This window comes from Vipera ursinii (assembly GCF_947247035.1).
Source record: "Vipera ursinii genome assembly, chromosome: 5".
NCBI classification, from domain to species: Eukaryota; Metazoa; Chordata; class Lepidosauria; order Squamata; family Viperidae; genus Vipera; species Vipera ursinii.
Window position 1 is genome coordinate 15,007,828 of NC_139518.1, and position 18,540 is coordinate 15,026,367.

The following is an 18,540-nucleotide window of genomic DNA, read 5'->3' on the forward strand; positions in this document are numbered from 1 at the left end:
CTCAAATGTTGCTCATTAGTGCTTATTTTCTTCAGTTGTCAGCAGCTTCTGACTGGCCGCACAAATGTGGCCAGTCTTTCCCCCACCAGTTTGGAGGGCTTCCTCAGATCAAATGGAAGGGCCGCTGCCCCTCCATGATCAATGAGGGTCCCCTCCTTCTTTGTTGCCTCTCCAGGGTGACCTTCGACCCTTTTTAGGGTCCCCAGCAGGGCAAAATCGAATGTGGAAGACAGAGCCCCATCTTCCTGCATCCGTCAGGCCATGATGCCTAACTGGAAGCCATACTATGTATACTTTATAGTAGTATATATTTATACCATACAATGTATTTCACTATACCTTTCTAGCTTACAATTCATCCAAGTTTCCAACACATCCATATACCTCTTTGCCCTTTGCTCCTTAAGTTTTTCACTTCTCCTTTTTGAAGGATCTCATAAACTGCATCCAACAGAACTTTCTTGGTCTTTTGCCAAGCTATTCATTTTTCTTTCATAGATTTGTTTTCCAATTCTATGCTCATTTATTCTCTCTACAAGAGTAAACCACTCAACCTACTTCTTTTATACCGGTCACTCAGGTTTCCATTCAATCTCCATTTACCCATTACCATTCATTCTTGACTTTATCCCTTCTAGTTTAATCCAGTAGTCTTAGTCTTAAGTACCAGTCATTCCCATTGCAACCAACCTACTTTTATGTTTCTCCTAAAATACTCACTTCCCATTCCCATATAGCAAAATGGGGTGAAGCATGCTTTTATGTACAGCTTTTATTTCTGCATTGCTAAACAATCATTCCTTGCAACAGACCAAGGGGACATCACATATTCTTTTCTTTAACATTCTGCTCACCTTGAACCATTTACTAAGCATTCTGTTTGTTTTCACACATGATTCTTGCTTTTAGTGCATTCAGCAACCAATCTTCAACTCCACTTTCATGCAAAATTTCTCTAATTCTGTTTTATTAATTCATCAAACATTTTTCTCTGTACATACATACATACATACATACATACATACATACATACATATAAATCTGCCCACATACTAACAAATATTACTGTAAAGTGTTTTTTTTAAAAAACACAAATCTTATTTTCCACAAATCGTATTGGATACATGGAAATTTACAGGAGAGAGTGAAGGGAGGCAAACAATGGGAATTGTGAGATGATGTTATTACACAAATGTTGCAAGCAATGCGCGTACATGAGTTGTGAAGTACGCATGTAATGGTGTCATTTGCCTGATAATGTGTATCATTATTTTAACATCATGTTTTGCTGCAGAGTCCTCTGACTTGACATATATGCACCAAAGAGAAATTCTTTGCAATATATCATTGGAGCCTGTATAATAGGCCAGATTAAAACCAGTGTCAGATGTGAGACGGTACCCACAAAATAATTTCTATGCTTGATTCATTCATCTTCAGCAGTCTAGTTTTCAGAGCTCAGAAATAATAGCTAAGCTCTCATAGCAGTTGACTTGAACTGATCCAAATTTTGGAGCTGTTTTGATTACTAATTAATGTTTGTCTTTACCAAACCAGGCAGTGTATTATCTCAGCTAACAGAATTTATTTCTTTAAAGGAGATGGTAATGGATTCATGAGATAAGTTACTGCAACAGAGCTGAAACAACATTTTTATCATGGCACACTTAGTCTAAAATCAAAATAAATGTTTCCATAATAATCAGTGATGTGCCATTTCACCCATTTACTGCAAAATTATCTATTGCATTGAGTATATACGAGTAGAGGAAAAAATCTATTTTTCCCCTCTGACATAGGATAGGTTTGTCTGATGGTTATAGCATTTCAGACTTCAAACAAGGGGTGCTCAACTGACCAAAATAAACATATCCCTAGTGGCTTTCAACAAAAATCTAGAAGAGCACCTTATTAGGGCTTAACCAGAACTTAAGCAGCTTTTGACTACTGTGTGTAGACTTGTCTGTGGAGATTTTCAGTCATCCAGGTCAAGGTTGTCCCAAAGGAGCTTTATCAACAGGCAACTGTACTTTTTTCCCCCTTGAAGATGTTTTGATTCTTATCCAAGAAGCTTCTTCGGTTCTGACACTTCTTCAGTCAGAATGAAGACAGGAGAAGTGAAACGTCTTCAAGGAAAAACAAAGTCCAACCGCCTTTTGAAAAAGCACTTTTGGGATATGTGTAGGGGTCCATTTCATGTTATGATTTGTAAATCTGTACATAGTGAAGTATGCATAAACAAACATCTAAATAAACAAACAAGCATGCAATGGCAATATTTTGTTTCTGCTAATCTCTCATGGCATTGATTTCCTCTCTTCCCCAGCCCTTATGTGAGATGAGTGGAAGTCATCCTGTGTCAAGGGAGAATTTTTTTCCCCTGGTTCCAATCCAAGGGTAGCCATAAAGTATATAAAATCTGTTAGGCTTTGTCCTTCATTATACTGGAGAACTCAAGTGATTGCAGTCACTTGGGAAAAAAAAAGGCAAGAGAGGCAAGGTAGGGATTGGAAACACTTGGAAGAACCACCATGTGTCTTTCCTGGTTTGGGGGGGTCTGACATCAATCGTGCCAAATTGAAGCATTCTGCTATCTGCATCTATCATATTCTCTGAGAGCTTTTAGGGAGGGGCTGCCTTCATCCTCTTTCTTTAACACACAATATCTGGACTGAGTTGCCTCTTGAAATGCACCCCCTCCCTCCCTCCCTCCCTCCCTCCCTCCTGGGAATTGATCTCCTCGCTGCATTCCATCACAATAATGACATTTTCATTTCAGATACATCCAGATTAATGCTTGATCCAGCTAGCTCATTCAGGAGTTTGCCTTCCTTGGTGGAATAAGTCCTCAAAGATACTGTTTCCATTGATAATTAAATTGAATTTAATTAAAATTATATCTATTATTCAAGGGACACCTGCTATATAACACATTTTAGGTACCTGTTAAAAACTCATTCTTTTACCAAGGACTGAATATATTGTTTTCTTTCTCCCATCTCTCCACATGAAGTGAATATTTCATACAGTATTAATGATTATTTATTATATAATTTATCGCTCTTTCTATTTGAAAATGGCAGCTGAGAATTAGTGTCTTCCGTATCTCTTTATCCCCATCTAGTGGCTATGCAGTCCAGATATGACAATGTTAGTTGCCATCAAGTCAATGTTGATTTATGGCAGTTGTGTAAACAGCTGTCCTGAACTCAATCTTCAGTCAGGCAGCTAATCCTTGTTACAGTGAAACCTCTGGTTGATGTAATTGTATCAATCCATTGCACTGTTGGTCTTCTCCCTTTGCATGTTCCTTCAACCCTGCCCAACATGTCTTTAGTAAAACAAAATTTTAACCTCTGCTGGGTTTAGACCCTTCTAGGTCTCAGCCAATCAGAATGAAACATGCTAAAATGAGTTCTCACCTTTCACACCACCCTTCCTACAGTCAGGGCTTTTTTTGTCATAGAATGCTCAGAACGGAGTTCCAGCACCTTTTTTGGATGGAACCTTGTAGGGTAGGCAAGGTGGGTTGTGTGACGTGTGAGTTCCGGCACCTTTTTCTTTTACAAAAAAAGCACTGCCTACAGTCATTTGGAAATTGTAATTTGCACCAAGTGGAGCATGGCCCATTGATGGGAGTGAGATTTTTTATATATATCTATAAAACATTTAACTTTTTTAAAAAATCCAAATGACTCCTGCTTATTGTATACACTTTAGTACAAGATGGAAAGGATCAACAGTGGTGTGGAATGTAGGTGAACAGGTAAGAAATTCTTAATTAATCAGATTAAATTGTTAGGAAGCATTGTCATCATCATTTTGTAATAATATTTATAAGCAGAATGCCTTGTCTTAATTAGTAGATGATAGATAGATAGATAGATAGATAGATAGATAGATAGATAGATAGATGATAAATAGATAGATAGATAGATAGATAGATAGATAGATAGATAGATGATAAATAAATAGATAGATAGATAGATAGATAGATAGATAGATAGATAGATAGATAGATAGATAGATGATAGATAGATAGATAGATGAGAGAGAGTTACACATAGATGAGAGGGGGCATTTCAAGCTGCATAGTGTATGTGTGTGCACAGAGATAGACAATTGCAATGCAGATTGACTTTTCTATTTGCTCAGCCAAGATTGCAAAAAAAAAAACCCTCCTTCCCCAGTTGCAGTGATTTTCTTTTTCCTGCTCATCAAGAATCCCACACTCCAGAGGGAACACAAAACTCAAAGGCATTTGTGTATCTTCCAACTCATAAACTGAAGGCCCTTCAACTTACATCTCCTGATGCAATATGGTGTTAATGTGTAGATATATTTACATGCAAATAGTATGCACCAGGACTGAGAGCTGTAAAGAATGCAGTCCTCAAGGAAGAGGAGTTTGTTTGTTTGTTTTTCCCCCTTGAAGCAATCTTGACAACAAATACTGTTCCCAAAGCTGTGATCTACAGAACTGGAACATTCTCGTTCTCATCAGTAGGCCCGTGTCTCTTTCTCAACCTAGTAAGCAAGCAGAAGCTTCAAAATAACAAGATAGGAAAGGGTTAAAAATGCCTTCCAGCGTGCTGCAGTCTCATTGATTGAAACATATAAGGAGATAGACCCAGCAGATGTTTGCTTTCTTTTTTTTTTAAAGCAAAGCATGTATGTTTAAAGCAAAGACAGAATTAACAGAGTATCTTGTTTATCCCTGCCTGGCTTGCCAAGAACACTCTACAATGCTAATAATACTGTCTTTTATACCTCTTTTTTTCCTATTATATTTAATATATTTTAATGCCTTCTTTATGCTTCTGTTTGGTTCTGCCCTCCTAATCTACAGTACCAGTTGTAGCCAATATTGGAATAGGTGCTACTTTTCTTGCGTAGAACAATTATTGTTATTTTTAAAGGACAGTTTCTAGAACTTTCACCCTTGGCCACTGATCGTGGGCTGTTCTGCTTTGGGAACAGAGATATTATGGCTTATTACCTTAGGATGAGTTCCTATTTTAATGGCAAATACTGTACCAGAGAAAGAAGCATAGAGATTTATCCTGGCACTTAATATTTTAGTGCCTTGCAGGAGATTTATTTTTGCAACTGGTCCCAGCAATATCCTGCTCAAATCACCTGGGAATACATACATAATCCAAACAGCATGCTGAAGGCCTTATGCCACTACTCAATGGCTTCTATTTTCTATGATGAAGTTTCATGTGCTGGCAGTTTGCAAAGAGAGAGCGGAAGCCATCCAGAAATATATTCCTGCAGCATTATGTCACAGAAAAGAGAGAGGAAAGGAAAGAAGGAAGGGAAAGGAAAGTGAAAAAGGAAAGGAGTCCTGCAATCTAAGTATTTATTTTTAGAAGCAGATATGATTTAGAAGCTTTGCTACCAAAGGTTTAAGGTTAAAATAGGCTCCAAGTAGGGCGAAAGAAATTATAATTTGCACTCAGAGCATTCTCCCCACTGCTGTGTGCTACTAAAGTTGTCTCTCATGGTGTCTGCCTGGCAGGGCTGGCTCACTCTAGTTTCCATTCAATTAAACAATCGTGATGACATACATCCCAGAAACATAGCACTAAAATGGCGTTGAGGTCATCCAATCCAATCATTCCTTACATACCTGCATCCACTTAGGGAAGAGGCCATTTCAACCACTGGAATCATCCTTCTATTCAATACCTGAATCCCATGTTATATCACCTAGATCATGAGTGTCAAACTCGCCACGTCATGTGACGTGTCACAACATATCACAACTTTTTTCGCATTGCCAGAGCTGGGGTGGGCATGGCCTCCACATCATGCAACTGGCCTGCAGGTTGGCAGTTTGACACCCCTGACCTAGATGATTGTCCAGACATAACATCCAGTGAAGAAGAGTTCCTAATCTCTCTGGGTGATCGAGTCAAGATCCAATTGTTGTAACCAGTAGGAGATTTTTTTCTTAGCAGTCAACTACTAGTGTTTGTCTTCCTGCTTGCTGTATGTCTGGCATTCTGTCAAAACAGAAGAGATGTTGAATGTTCTTTTTCTATGTGACTCCTTCGATTGTGTCTTCTTCAGATGTCTTCTATAAAGACTAAGCATACCTCCATCTTTCCTCCTAGGTCTTATCATTTCCCTGATCATCTTTATTGCCCTTTTTTTTTGCATCTGTTCCAATGTGTCCAAAGCTTTCTTTCTTCAGAGACCAAATGCAACTCATATCCTTACTATTTTGCTGCACAAAGTAGTCCTTCAACTGTGCCAAGGAAGGATTATTTGAAAGGTAGGATCAGTGTTAAATAGTAAATGATGTAGTCATGATACAGCTCAGGGTGAACCAAAACAGAGCTTCCTAAATGTAATCAGAAAATAGATAACTCTGGTCCAGTCATCCAATTACTGATAACAGCTTCAGATCCTTAGAGGCACACCATCAGGTAAGGAATCAAAGATCCGTGAAAATGAATCCATTAGATACAAATAGAAGACTGAGTGAGGAGATAGAGTTCCATTTCCTTATCCAAGCCAGTATTACCTCAAGTTCTGACTTTAATAAAAGCATTAAAATGTAATACTTTTATTCTGCTTTTCGGCAAGAAAATAGCTCACAAAATGAAATGAAAATCTCTGAAAACTGCATCAAAAATATAGCAGACAATATTAAAAGAACAGATCAATAGGTAGTTGTTGATTACCGCTCTAATATATACAACCTCTCCTGAGATGGTCTTCTAATGAAGATTATGGTGTAGTGACTTGATCATCCTTCCCATTCTCTTTTGGGTTTCCTCCCATTTACCTTCAGATTTCTGCACTCTCTCAAATTTCTTCTACTTCCGTTCTCAGGATCTCAACTAATAATCAACTGACTTGGGACCTTTTTTACTTTTATTGCGGCAATGGTCACAAATGTTCATCGCATTAATATGTATGAGATTTGAAAAGATTGAGGAAAGAAATTGTGGCTTTATTGCATGCTGTATACTTAGTTTGTTGCCATTGTCTTCTGGCGAGTATTCCTGATTCCTCATTTAATCACTTGATCATAATCTAAAACAGGAATCTTCAGGCTACACCCATATTTCATTACATTGCAGGGCTTTTCAAATTAGTCCTCCAGTCTCATTTTCTTATGCATACATACACCCACACACACACACACATACACAAGTGTCTACCAGGTCTTGTTTCTCCCTACAGCTGTGCTTACTCTTTACATTCTTCTCCTTTATTTTTCTGTTTCTCTTTCTTTTCTGGTTTGAAGTTTGCAGACCTTGGGTCCATGACTCTGGAATCAATTCTCTATGAAAGGTTGACGACTTTTAAGGAAGAGTATTGATTCTTTTGACATTTGGTGTTGGAGAAGACTCCTGAGAATATCGCCTATATCCAGGAAAACAAACCAATGGCTCGTCAAACAAATCAACTCAGAGTTCACACTCAGGGCACAAATGATCAGACTTAAATTATATTACTGTACTTTGGACAGATTATGCAAAGATCTAGTTCTCTGGAAAAGGATGTAATGCTGGGGACGGTGGGAGGAAAGAGAAGAAGAGAATGACCTGCAGCAAGATGGATGGACTCAGTTTCAATGTTGAGTTGAGTTTACTAAGACCCAATTAGGGATACAATATCATGGAGAGAATCTATCTATGTGATCGCAAGAAGTCAAAGTGACTTGATAGCACATAATCAATCATTACCAAATCATTAGTCTATTTGAACAATGTATTATTGCAGAACCTGGTTATTTTACCTTAATCTCATTAATATTGATAGTTTTCAGGTTGCATTTGTCTTACACTAAGAATCTACATATGCCTACAAAGGGCATTTCTTTCTATAGTTATTTGGTTCAATTTGTTTTAGCTGTATATATTCGTTTTACTGGGTTGGTTGGTAAGTTGCAAACTAAATTTGTTGCATGGAATTTTGGAACTGTTGTGTTTCCTTTAGTTTTGTATGGTGCCTAGGTAAAGGTATGTGATTAATTGCTATTATGAAAAAAAATATTTTACAGACCAACACAGCCTGGTTTTAGTCAACATAGATGTAATGTCTCTAACCTGATCTGCATGCTATAACTTTCACTCTGGAGCACAACATAGAATTTTGTTGACTAAAAATGCATATCCATCTACATCTGCAAAGGAGCTGAAGAAGATAAAGTACAAACTTTGTAATTGTGCCCTCTAGTTTCTATCATAGGTCTTGACTCCACCCAGTGGCAACATAGAGCAAATAATATCCATTAACTGCAGCCTATAGGCTCAACTACAATGCAGGTCAAACTTGCTTGTCCTAAAACACACAAATTTGTTGTTGCTTCTATCACAAAAAAAGGGGGGGATGTTAGTTTTTTTCTAGATCAACTTCCGGAGTACTTTATATCAAACTGTTGAGTGTGTTCGTTTTAGTTAGTTTGTTTAAAATTTTTAGAATCTTCTTGATCTCAGTTACCTGGAAATTGCTTTGAGGTTGATTCATACAACAAGTTAGTTGACTTACTAAATTAACCCATTTTCTGAGTTTGCACAGTATATTGAACCAAAAATTGAACTTTTATCCCTCCAGATGGCTCCTATCATCTTTATCATCCATTCTGGGTCAAGACATAGAGAAGTTCAATAATATCCAAAAGGCCCAAGTTTTCCAATCATTCCCCTAGGACAATGGGCTATAAAATATACAGTGGTTCTAAAATGCAATGAGCTTTTTGCATGAAATAGTTCCATAGCTTTCCATCTTCAACACTTTTTCATATCTGCGATTATCTACGATTACTGCCAGCTAGTTTTCCTCAGAAACTGTAGAACTTTTCGTTCTACCAGTAAAGGAGAATATTTGTAGTTCAGGGTTGAAATGATGGGCTCTTCATAATGTTGTTACCTAGTTTGGGTAATGAAATCTCTGCAAGAAAACAACCAAGCTTAGAGAGCACCAAGGACCCCTCAAGTTTTCATTCTATAAAAATTCAATAAATAATAATAATAATTCTCCTCATGAAAAACTGAGAAAGCCACTTGGCCTTCATTTTTTGCACCCTAATAAATTTTATATTCACTGTCCCTGCTGTCATGCCCTTTCCACTCTTAATTATGACCACGCAATTGGCACCTCTGGAGTACAGAGACGTAATTCCCTTGACAAACAAGAACCTAGCGCCACCTGAGGCAAGTAATTCAGAAACCACTTTAAATTATAATTATTCGTTTTATTCCACTAAATTGTTACAAAATGACACCAGCTTGACCAGGTCAAAGAAATCACCTTGCAAATGTATGTGGCGTTTTAGGGGGCCTTCTTCAAAACGATCTGAAACTTGTGAGATCATAAAGCTCTCATGAGATTTCATCCAACGTATCCCAAGCTCTAACACAACCTGACATAGTTTGTCAAAACCTTGTGAGAGCTTACATTAGATTTTTGGCATCCTTCCACGTGACTTCGGACAACAGTCAATTGGTTGGGGGCAGGGTATACATTTGGTAAGTAAATAAATGCAGTTAATAACATTTCCCTACATGTGGTTCTCACAAGAGTGGTGGGTTAAGATGTTTAGTCTGGAAACATTATAACTGTAATTTCATTGTGTAAAGCTGTTAGCACCATTTCCAGGGGTTAGGGTTAGGGTTAGGGTTAGGGTTAGGGTTAGGGTTAGGGTTAGGGTGGTGTTGGGTTCCAGGAGAACCTTGTTGCTGACTTCTTGATGAAGACTAGAATCTATAATCCAGTCTGTCTGAGACAGAGCTTGGAGGGCAATAATAGGATGAAGCCACATTTGTTAAGATGTTCAGGGCCTGTCTATCCATAAAAATGACAGCCCACTTGTAGCAGATTCTTCTGAGGCTGATCCATTTGTTTTACAATATAATTTTCACCCTGCAATATAGGAGCGGGATGGCTTTATTGCAGGACACACAGAGAGAAAAATGTTAAATTTGCAAACCAATGAAATGGATGAGAAGATGCAGCCTACGCTGCCAATAGCAAATATGGAGAAAGCAAGCCACTAGCTTATTCTGCCCCAACTAATTTCACTTGGCAAACAGCGGAGTGACTTGGCAAAGGCAACAGAATAACATTCATTCCACAATGAGTGAAGAGAGAGATGACATTTGAGACTACAGATCTGTGGAATTTAATATCTTAAAACTATGGTTGCTTTGGAAGTGTCAGATTGTGCAATGAATTAACAACAATTTATATAACTCACAGCTTTTTCCAAATAATGCCAGCTGGAAGTGTGTGTGCTGTTAAAATACATCTTGAAACTTGCTTTCTTTTGCATGTTCTAAATTTGGGGCATCTATGGAGCATACAAAAGGTATGTGAGTCACACCTAAGTTGTTTCATTGCTTCATGCTCAGCCACAAGCCACCTAGGTTAGAATGTACTGTCTGACACAATGAATTGAAGAACTTCTAGATCAGGGGTCCCCAACCCCCTGTCTGTGGACCAGCACTGGTCTGCGGCATGCCAGTAACTGGTCCATGCAAACAAGCAAAGCCCCATCTGTGGAACGCAGGCAGCACACGAAACCATGCACCCTCCAATCTGCGGAAAAACCTTTCTCCATGGAACCAACCCCCTGGTGCCCAAAAGGCTGGGGGATACTATTCTAGATCATCCAAACTAGAACTTAATTCTACTAATGTCATACCCCAAAATTTGAACCAAGACAGATTCTGATAGTGTAATATTTATCATCTTTCAATGCCAAATGTCAAAGTCTATGATTTTGGGTCTACTATACTTAGTAAAGGGACGCGGTGGCTCAGTGGGTTAGGACGCTGAGCTTGTTGATCAGAAGGTCGGCAGTTTGACAGGTCGAATCCCGAGTGCCGCGTAACAGAGTGAGCGCCTGTTACTCGTCCCAGCTTCTGCCAACCTAGCAGTTCGAAAGCATGTAAAAATGCAAGTAGAAAAAATAGGGACCACTATGGTGGGAAGGTAACAGCGTTCCGTGCGCCTTTGGCGTCTAGTCATGCCGGCCACATGACCACGGAGATGTCCTCGGACAAGCGCTGGCTCTTCGGCTTTGAAACGGAGATGAGCACCGACCCCTAGAGTTGGAAACGACTAGCACGCATGTGCGGGGGAACCTTTACCTTTACCTTTTATACTTAGTAGTCTCTACTAGTCTTGCTTAGTATTCTCAGTGGATTTTAAAGAGAATCTATTACTGTGCATGTGTATTTCAGGTGTCAACAAAACTAGCCCTATGATTCCTTAGACATAGACATAGAATTATAGGGCTGGAAGTGACCTTGGAGTTCTTCTAGTCTCACCTCCTGCTCGAAACAAGGGACTTTATACCATCCTGGACAGATGAATTTTTGAAAATCTCCAGTGATGGAGCATCCACAACTCCAGGAGGCAAGCTGTTCCATTGATTAATTGTTCTGATGGATCAGCATTCTCCATCCCCCTCTGTCTCACGCCACCTCCTTCAGATCTGCCATAGACACCCCAATGTCATCCTTTATAGTGTCCAGCCATTGATTGCTCCCAGCATGATTGCTTTTTGAGTGAGCCAGCTCGTAAGACTTGACCAAAGTTTGACAACGTCTGTTTGGAGAGTTTGGCTTCAAGTGATATTTTGGTGATATTCAATTTAGGACTTCTTTGTTTGTTATTTATGTTATGAGCCATGGTGGCACAGTGATTAGAATGCAATACTGCAGGCTAACTGCCAACTGCCAGCAGTTTGATCCTGACTGGCTCAAGATTGACTTAGCCTTATGACTTAGCAATATGCTGACTCTGTAAATCACTTAGAGAGGGCTGTAAAGCACTATGAAGCAGTATATAAGCCTAAGTGCTATTGCTAAGTGCTATTTTTGCAGTCCATGGGATGTGTAATAGTCGCCTCCAGCACCACAGTTCAAAGGCTTCTCCTTCCTCCTATCTGCCTTTTTCAGAGCCCACATTTCACAGCCATAAGTAGTAACTGGAAAAATTATTACACAGCTACTTTTCTCAAAATCCAGAAGTTGAAAAAAATCACTTCAACTCCCAAAATTTTCTTTTGGAGATGTTTGGAGATGTTGACTGGGAGATGAAGCATCTCCGGTGGGAATGACTATCTAGAGTATCACTGTAGCATTCCTCTTCCATAACACCCAAATGACTTTGAACTGTTTGTGATTTAAATCCTCCATTTCCTTTATTTTCAATTGGCCATATCTCATTAAGAACACAATGCAGCTTGTGAAAACATGTCCTGGAATAGCATTACTACTGTCTTGGGATTAGGGTTTTTTTAACTAGAGAGAAACTTCCAGAGTCAATTTACAGTAATGTCAAGGAGCAATAAATATATTGGTGATGGAACAGGATGGGCACGAGAGAGATGGGGAACTACATGCTGATAGGAAAACATCAACAAATAAACTTTTTGTGCTCGTAATTAGACACACAAGATTATTATATGTTTAATTGACTAAAGTGACAATTTGGAATTACATCTAGTTGCATTTAATTGGATTTGGAACCTCCAGAGAGAAAGAAACTGAGAGGAGTATTGGAGGAGTTACCATAAAAAGCAAAGTGATTTTCTGAAGTCTGTAAATGCTTGCATTAATATCCACTGCACAATAGTTTTTAATATCCTCCCAGCCTAATAAGAGGAACTGGCAGTTGTTGCAACACTTGGGATACTAAAGCATATTTAATTAGTTGCAGCATTTGCAATCTCTCTTCTCCCTTCCTCCCATCGGTCCATTCCATAATTTCTACTGTAACATAATCAAAGGTGAACTACACTTGACTTTGCCACAAGGTTGAGATATTCTCTGGCACAATCTTCACGCTCTGAATCTATGTGTGCATAAATTCTGCCTGTATACAATGCAATGGGTACCTCCCTAAACACTTTAAAGTGAAGCAAATTAAACATTTGGGGGATAGACAAAATACTTGCATATTCACAATGCACGTAGAAATATGTATCACGTGCCAGGAGAATAATGGCTCACATTTTGCTACCTCATAAGACTGTGTTTCCATGGAGGCTATTGATTTTGATAAGCACAGCTATGAAGACACACTATTATGAACAGATCCTTTTTATAGAGATGGGCAAAGGAGGTGAGTGGGAGGGAGGAGCGCCTAGGTTGTCAGAAATGAACAGAAGAATGTTCTCAAGTGGACCAGGACAGGATCTTCTGGAGAAGAAGGAATTCTCTTGGGGAAAGGGCTATTTTGCATTTGAGAGTTTTATTGTAGCCCCATTGAATACTTGTGGAAAACTTCATAACTTGGAGTGCAATGAGGAAACCTAAGGAATTCCTACACCCATGGTTAACAGTTCCTATTCCTATTTTAGTCTGGGTTTATCTACCATCATCTAAAGTTTTTTTTTGTTAGGCCCCAAAACTATACTTCAATAAATGCAACAATAAATAAAATAAAGATGTCAACGTGCAAAACTTAATCTTGGATCCCAGAATCAAACCAGAGATGATGAACCATCAACCCTCTCTTAAGCCAGATGTCCCTGAACTAAGATCCCAAACATAAGATCTCACAGCCACATTTTGCTAAATGTCAAAGGAAGGAAACTTCCTGTTTTTCAGTTACCATATTCACATGATATACTTAATTGGGTCCTGATGGAATCATGAGTTACAGAAATGGGGTTTTTTTTAAAGAATTCTTTCTTTCTCCCTGTCTTTCTCTCCATTGTATATTTTGTCCCTGCCTTGAGGTGATGAAAAAGGGAAAGAAAAGATGATGCTATCCCTGCTTGTGCTAACACTACTTGGAACATCATGGAAAAATCCAATGGTTCAATTAAAGAGCAGCGTAAAATGACAATCTCCCAGTCATCTTCACAACTACTAGGAAGCCATCAAAGAAAGCTGTTCCCTATCTAAGCAGTCATTTGTGATTATCAGCCACCAGCACACAGAGATTTGTCCCAGGATAGCTTCTAACTAAATTAGTCATGTTGTCCAAACACAGCTAGAAATGATTCTCTAGTTTAGGGGGAGAAAAAGACAAAAGCTGTCCATCAATGGTGGATATCCTTTCAGTTCTGTCTTATTGCAACACGTTCTCCATTGACAAAGGGACAAGGCAAGAGAGCCAATTCAATGGATTAGATTTTGCACAGCAGATCTCCTAACTTCTGCTCTGATTGTTCCATAGTTTACATACTTTATGTCTTATGCCTTTATGTCATAAACATTACATTTGTGTATTCTTGTTTTTCTTCTTGCTACCCTTTAATATGTTCCATTTTCTAATTCTGTTGTGTCACTAGAAGCACCATGATTGCTGACTACACGTACTGGCTGTCTGGAGGAAGAGATCAGCACACCAGCAAGCTCATCAAACTGTATTGGCAGGTAAAAATGAATGGCCTAACTAAGAGAGAGGTGCCCCCATTGCTCTTCAAATCCAGATGAAGGATTGGTGTTTAAAAGACTGCCAGCTAAGGTAGCTCTGGGACTTATCAATCAGAAAGCCATTATATATGGCAGCAACGTATTTATAATGAAGGAGATTTTTTTCCCTAAGACTAATTTTAAGGGGGGGGGAATCAAGATTGACGCATAATTCAGTTTTACTGAGTATAAACAAATTTCAACATTGATAGAAATACGCGCACACATGCACAGACATAGATAAAATTCAGTTATAGTAGCTTCAGCTCGATTTTTCTGAAGTTCCCTCTTGCACTTTTGCTAGCCAAAAAGCTATTCATATAGTAAGTCAAGCTTTCTGCTTCATCAAGAAAACAGTTTTGAGAAAGTTGAATTTTGCAAGCAAACAGTCAATTTTGCCCTTTCCAACTCATTATGTGGAACCAATTAGCTAGCAGATTTCACCACATCTCTGAATGAAATGACATCATTTGTTGTAATTTCAATATATCCACAAGTAGATTCCAATATGTATTTTGTACCAGAATAACAGCCATTGTTATTCAGTTATTCAGTTGCTTCCAACTTCTCTTAACTCAATACAAATCATTTACCAGGATTGTCAGTGGGTAACTCAAAAATATTTGAGTTTTCATAGGCTAATCCATCTCATGTCATGTGCGAGGAACCACAAGCTTCCAATACAAGGAGTTAATCAGAGTGGTATGTTTATTCTTACTCACCTATGGACAGGATTCTTGCCAGACTAAAGTACTCAGTACTGAACTGCTAGATTTAACAGAATAACAGAGTTGGAAGGGACCTTGAAGGTCTTCTAGTACAACACACTGCTCAAACACTAGTACTATGAAGTTTAGGGAGGGTATCTTTCTTCCTTTCCCATGAGCAAGGCTAGCTAGCTTTTCCATCCTCCCCTCAACTTAGCTCCAGTTCCCACCACAACCTCAACAGGAATGGGAGGAAACAGGAAGAATAACAAAACCATTTAGAACTTATATCAGAACACTCAATGCATGCAAGAAAGGGTGGAACTTTTAATATGAGCCTTTGAGGCTATTTTCATGATTTTGACCAAAGCCACAACTATGGTGAGCAACCACACCAGTGATTGTATTTAACCATCTTGTATTCTGTTGGCCTTTTTTTCAATGGCCTTTAGGTTTTTCAAGTGCCAAGATCTGTCCAGTGATTCTTTCATTCACATTATTTATCTAAAATATTTATGTTCCAGAATCCTTATTAGTGATTTCAGTCAGCAATCCGTGTTTATTTCCTCTAGTATTGAATGATTTGTTCTTTCTATGGCACAGCAATTTTTTCCAGCTACACAATCCAAAGACATCCATTCTTCTTCACTCAGCCTCTTGATGGCCCAGTTTTATAGCCATGTGCGACATTGAGAATACTATGGCCTGGACAATAACTTTTTTTTTGGTCAATGTGGTATCTCTCTGCTTGTGTTACTATCATTATCCCAAGTTGCAGGACTTATTTTTATTTCATAGCCACCTTCACCATTCCTATTAATTTTTGAGCTTAGGAAAATAAACTCAGTTACTCCTTAATCTTAACAAAAAAAAACAGAGTTGAAAGAGACTTTGGAGGACTTCTAGTCCAACCCCCACCCCGCCGCCGCTCAAGCAAGAAACCTTATATAGTTTAAGACAAGTGATTGTTCAATCTCTTCTTAGAAACCTCGATTGATGGAGAACCCACAATATCTGAAGCCAAGTCTTCTTTTTCTCCTATTTGTACTGGATTAGAATTGCCTGTTGACATAATGTCGGTTTGTTATTGTGATGGTTTTAATTTATTTTTTATTTTAATTCCATTTATATCCCTCCCTTCTCCGAAGACTCAGGGCGGCTTACAAGCTTAGCAGTAGCTAATGTTAAGCAGCAGACTAGTTTGCCCTTACTTATTTTATCCTGAACAAGATATTTGTGGTTCCCAGTTATCAAACTGATATTGTAATGGTATGTAGGAATGATCTTCTGGGGAAGAAATGCTGCCTAGAAAATAATCAGATAATAGAGGGAATAGCCTGTAGTTGCATAAGGGGTTGATGTCCTTTGGCATATTTTTCAGCTGCTATATGGGTTCTTTTGTTGTTTGGTTAGGTTTCCTATGATGGATAATCTGGGTGATCTGCTAATTTGTCTGTTTTGTATGCCATCTCATAATTGTGACTCTGGGTAGCAACCATACGATTAAAACAGCAAAAAACAAAGCAGCACTATAATAATAATGGTGCCCAAGGTCAACATGTCTAAATCCATACATCCACCATATTTGTCAAGAAAAAAAAAGCATATTGACAAACTCATCTAGCCTGTAGGTCCCATATCTGAAGAAACATCTATGTCCATGTTTCTCAATCTTGATAACTTTAAGATCTATGGACTTCAGTTCCCAGAATTCCTCAGCCAACATGCTGGCCATGGAATTGTGGGAGTTGAAATACATACATCTTAAAGTTGCCAAGGTTGAGGAACACTGATCTAGGTCTTTGAGCATTCTTTTTTTGGGATTCACACAGTATGGAAAATAATAAAAATCCTAACGGAGGTCAGCATTAACCAAAGTTAACATTGTATACAATTGAATGTGTGATATTTTTGGTTAAAAAATAAGCTTGTAAGCTGCCCTGAGTCTTTGGAGAAGGGCGGGATATAAATGGAATTAAAATAAATAAATAAATAAATAAATATGCTAGGCCAGCAGTTATAAAGTTGATACCACTGTGATTTCATGAGGCTATCTTTCACTGAGATACTCTCTTAGTCTAGCTACCATTTCAAGGCTATGAAAACCGCAAACTATTTTCTGTTTCAGAAGATTTATTTTTCTAGGCGAATGAGATTTTATTTATAGTATCAAATGCAAGGAAATTTCATTGTTAATTGTTAAAGAGTTGTCTGAATAGGGGAGGGGCAGAGAAAGAAAGAGCCAGTAGTGAGTCATAGCTATAATTTATACCATTAGAGGGAAGAAGCTTATAAATGAAATTCAGAAAACTGACAAAAGAGCAAGTGGAGTAGAAGATAGTTCATTATATTCTATTCCTTATGCTCTGTCTGAACATTTGTCAGAAGGAAGAAGCAAGGCTCTTAATATGGTTGGTGTCAGGATGAATCCAAAAGATAGCAGGAAGTGCAAAAAATGCTTGTGCAGCAGTGAGGCTATGAAAAAATAGCTTTTGTGCAAAACTTTGAGGCCCGATGAAATGCCTGCTGAGTAACCCTATTGAAGCCAATTTGTGTGTCATAGCAAAGACCAATGCAGTGACTTTTCTGATGCTCCTGGGATTCTTATCAACAATCATGCAAGTTCACTTCTGTGTAAAGAAAATGCTAAGGAACTTAAGCAGCATGATGGAACTCCTCTACTTTGACATTGACATGAGTGCTGTGCCACTGAATGTTATCATCTCATTAAACATGGAGCCTTTCTGAGTTTCTCTGGGGTGTGATGGCTAATACTGATGTAGGCTTCTTTCACTTTCTCAGTAGGGCCAGCCACAAGACTTTGCTTTTCTTGCTCTAATGCTAATGGTATATTCTATGAAGGTGCCGTCCACAAAACTAGGAATTTAAAGGTAGAAGCTCCATATAGCACCCATAGGTGACCAGTCCAGAATACACTTCTGGACCCAGTCTTAAAAGTTCTGCATAACCTGGGGCAAGTTTAACTCTCTCAGCAGTGAGCAAATGGTTGCCAGGTTAATGCAGTTGTGTTCCAAACATTTACTACTTTTAAGAAATTAAGAGATAGGAATAGCAATAGTACTCCATTTCATAGTGCTTTATCGCCCTCTCTAAGCAGTTTACAGAATCAGCATCTTGCCCCCAACAATCTGGATCCTCATTTTACCAAGCTTGGAAGGATGGAAGGCTGAGTCAACCTTGAACCGGTCAGGATAGAACTGCTGGCAGTCAGTAGAATTAGCTTGCAATACTGCATTTTAACCACTGCACCACCATGGATCTTCACACAAAGACCATGTTTTTTATACCACCCTCCATTCCTAAAGCTTCTCTATCTTTGTGGCACTATAGTCCACTGTGCCTACCTACCTTCTTCTGGTTATTGCCATGAAGACACAACTTTGTTATAATAGAGTCCTGCTTAGAAGACACTAATA

General features: G+C 38.6%; 1 protein-coding gene across 1 annotated transcript in view; it reads left to right on the forward strand.

Annotated features, from left to right (window-relative positions):
- The window catches only part of SPATA16 (spermatogenesis associated 16), a gene marked incomplete at both ends in the record, with an annotated part of 174,975 nt that overhangs the window by 92,754 nt on the left and 63,681 nt on the right, over window positions 1-18,540 (forward strand). The window contains one exon of the mRNA XM_083364870.1: window positions 14,273-14,357. Within this exon, the coding sequence (XP_083220996.1) occupies window positions 14,273-14,357 (85 nt within the window). The remainder of the gene's footprint in view (window positions 1-14,272; window positions 14,358-18,540) is intronic.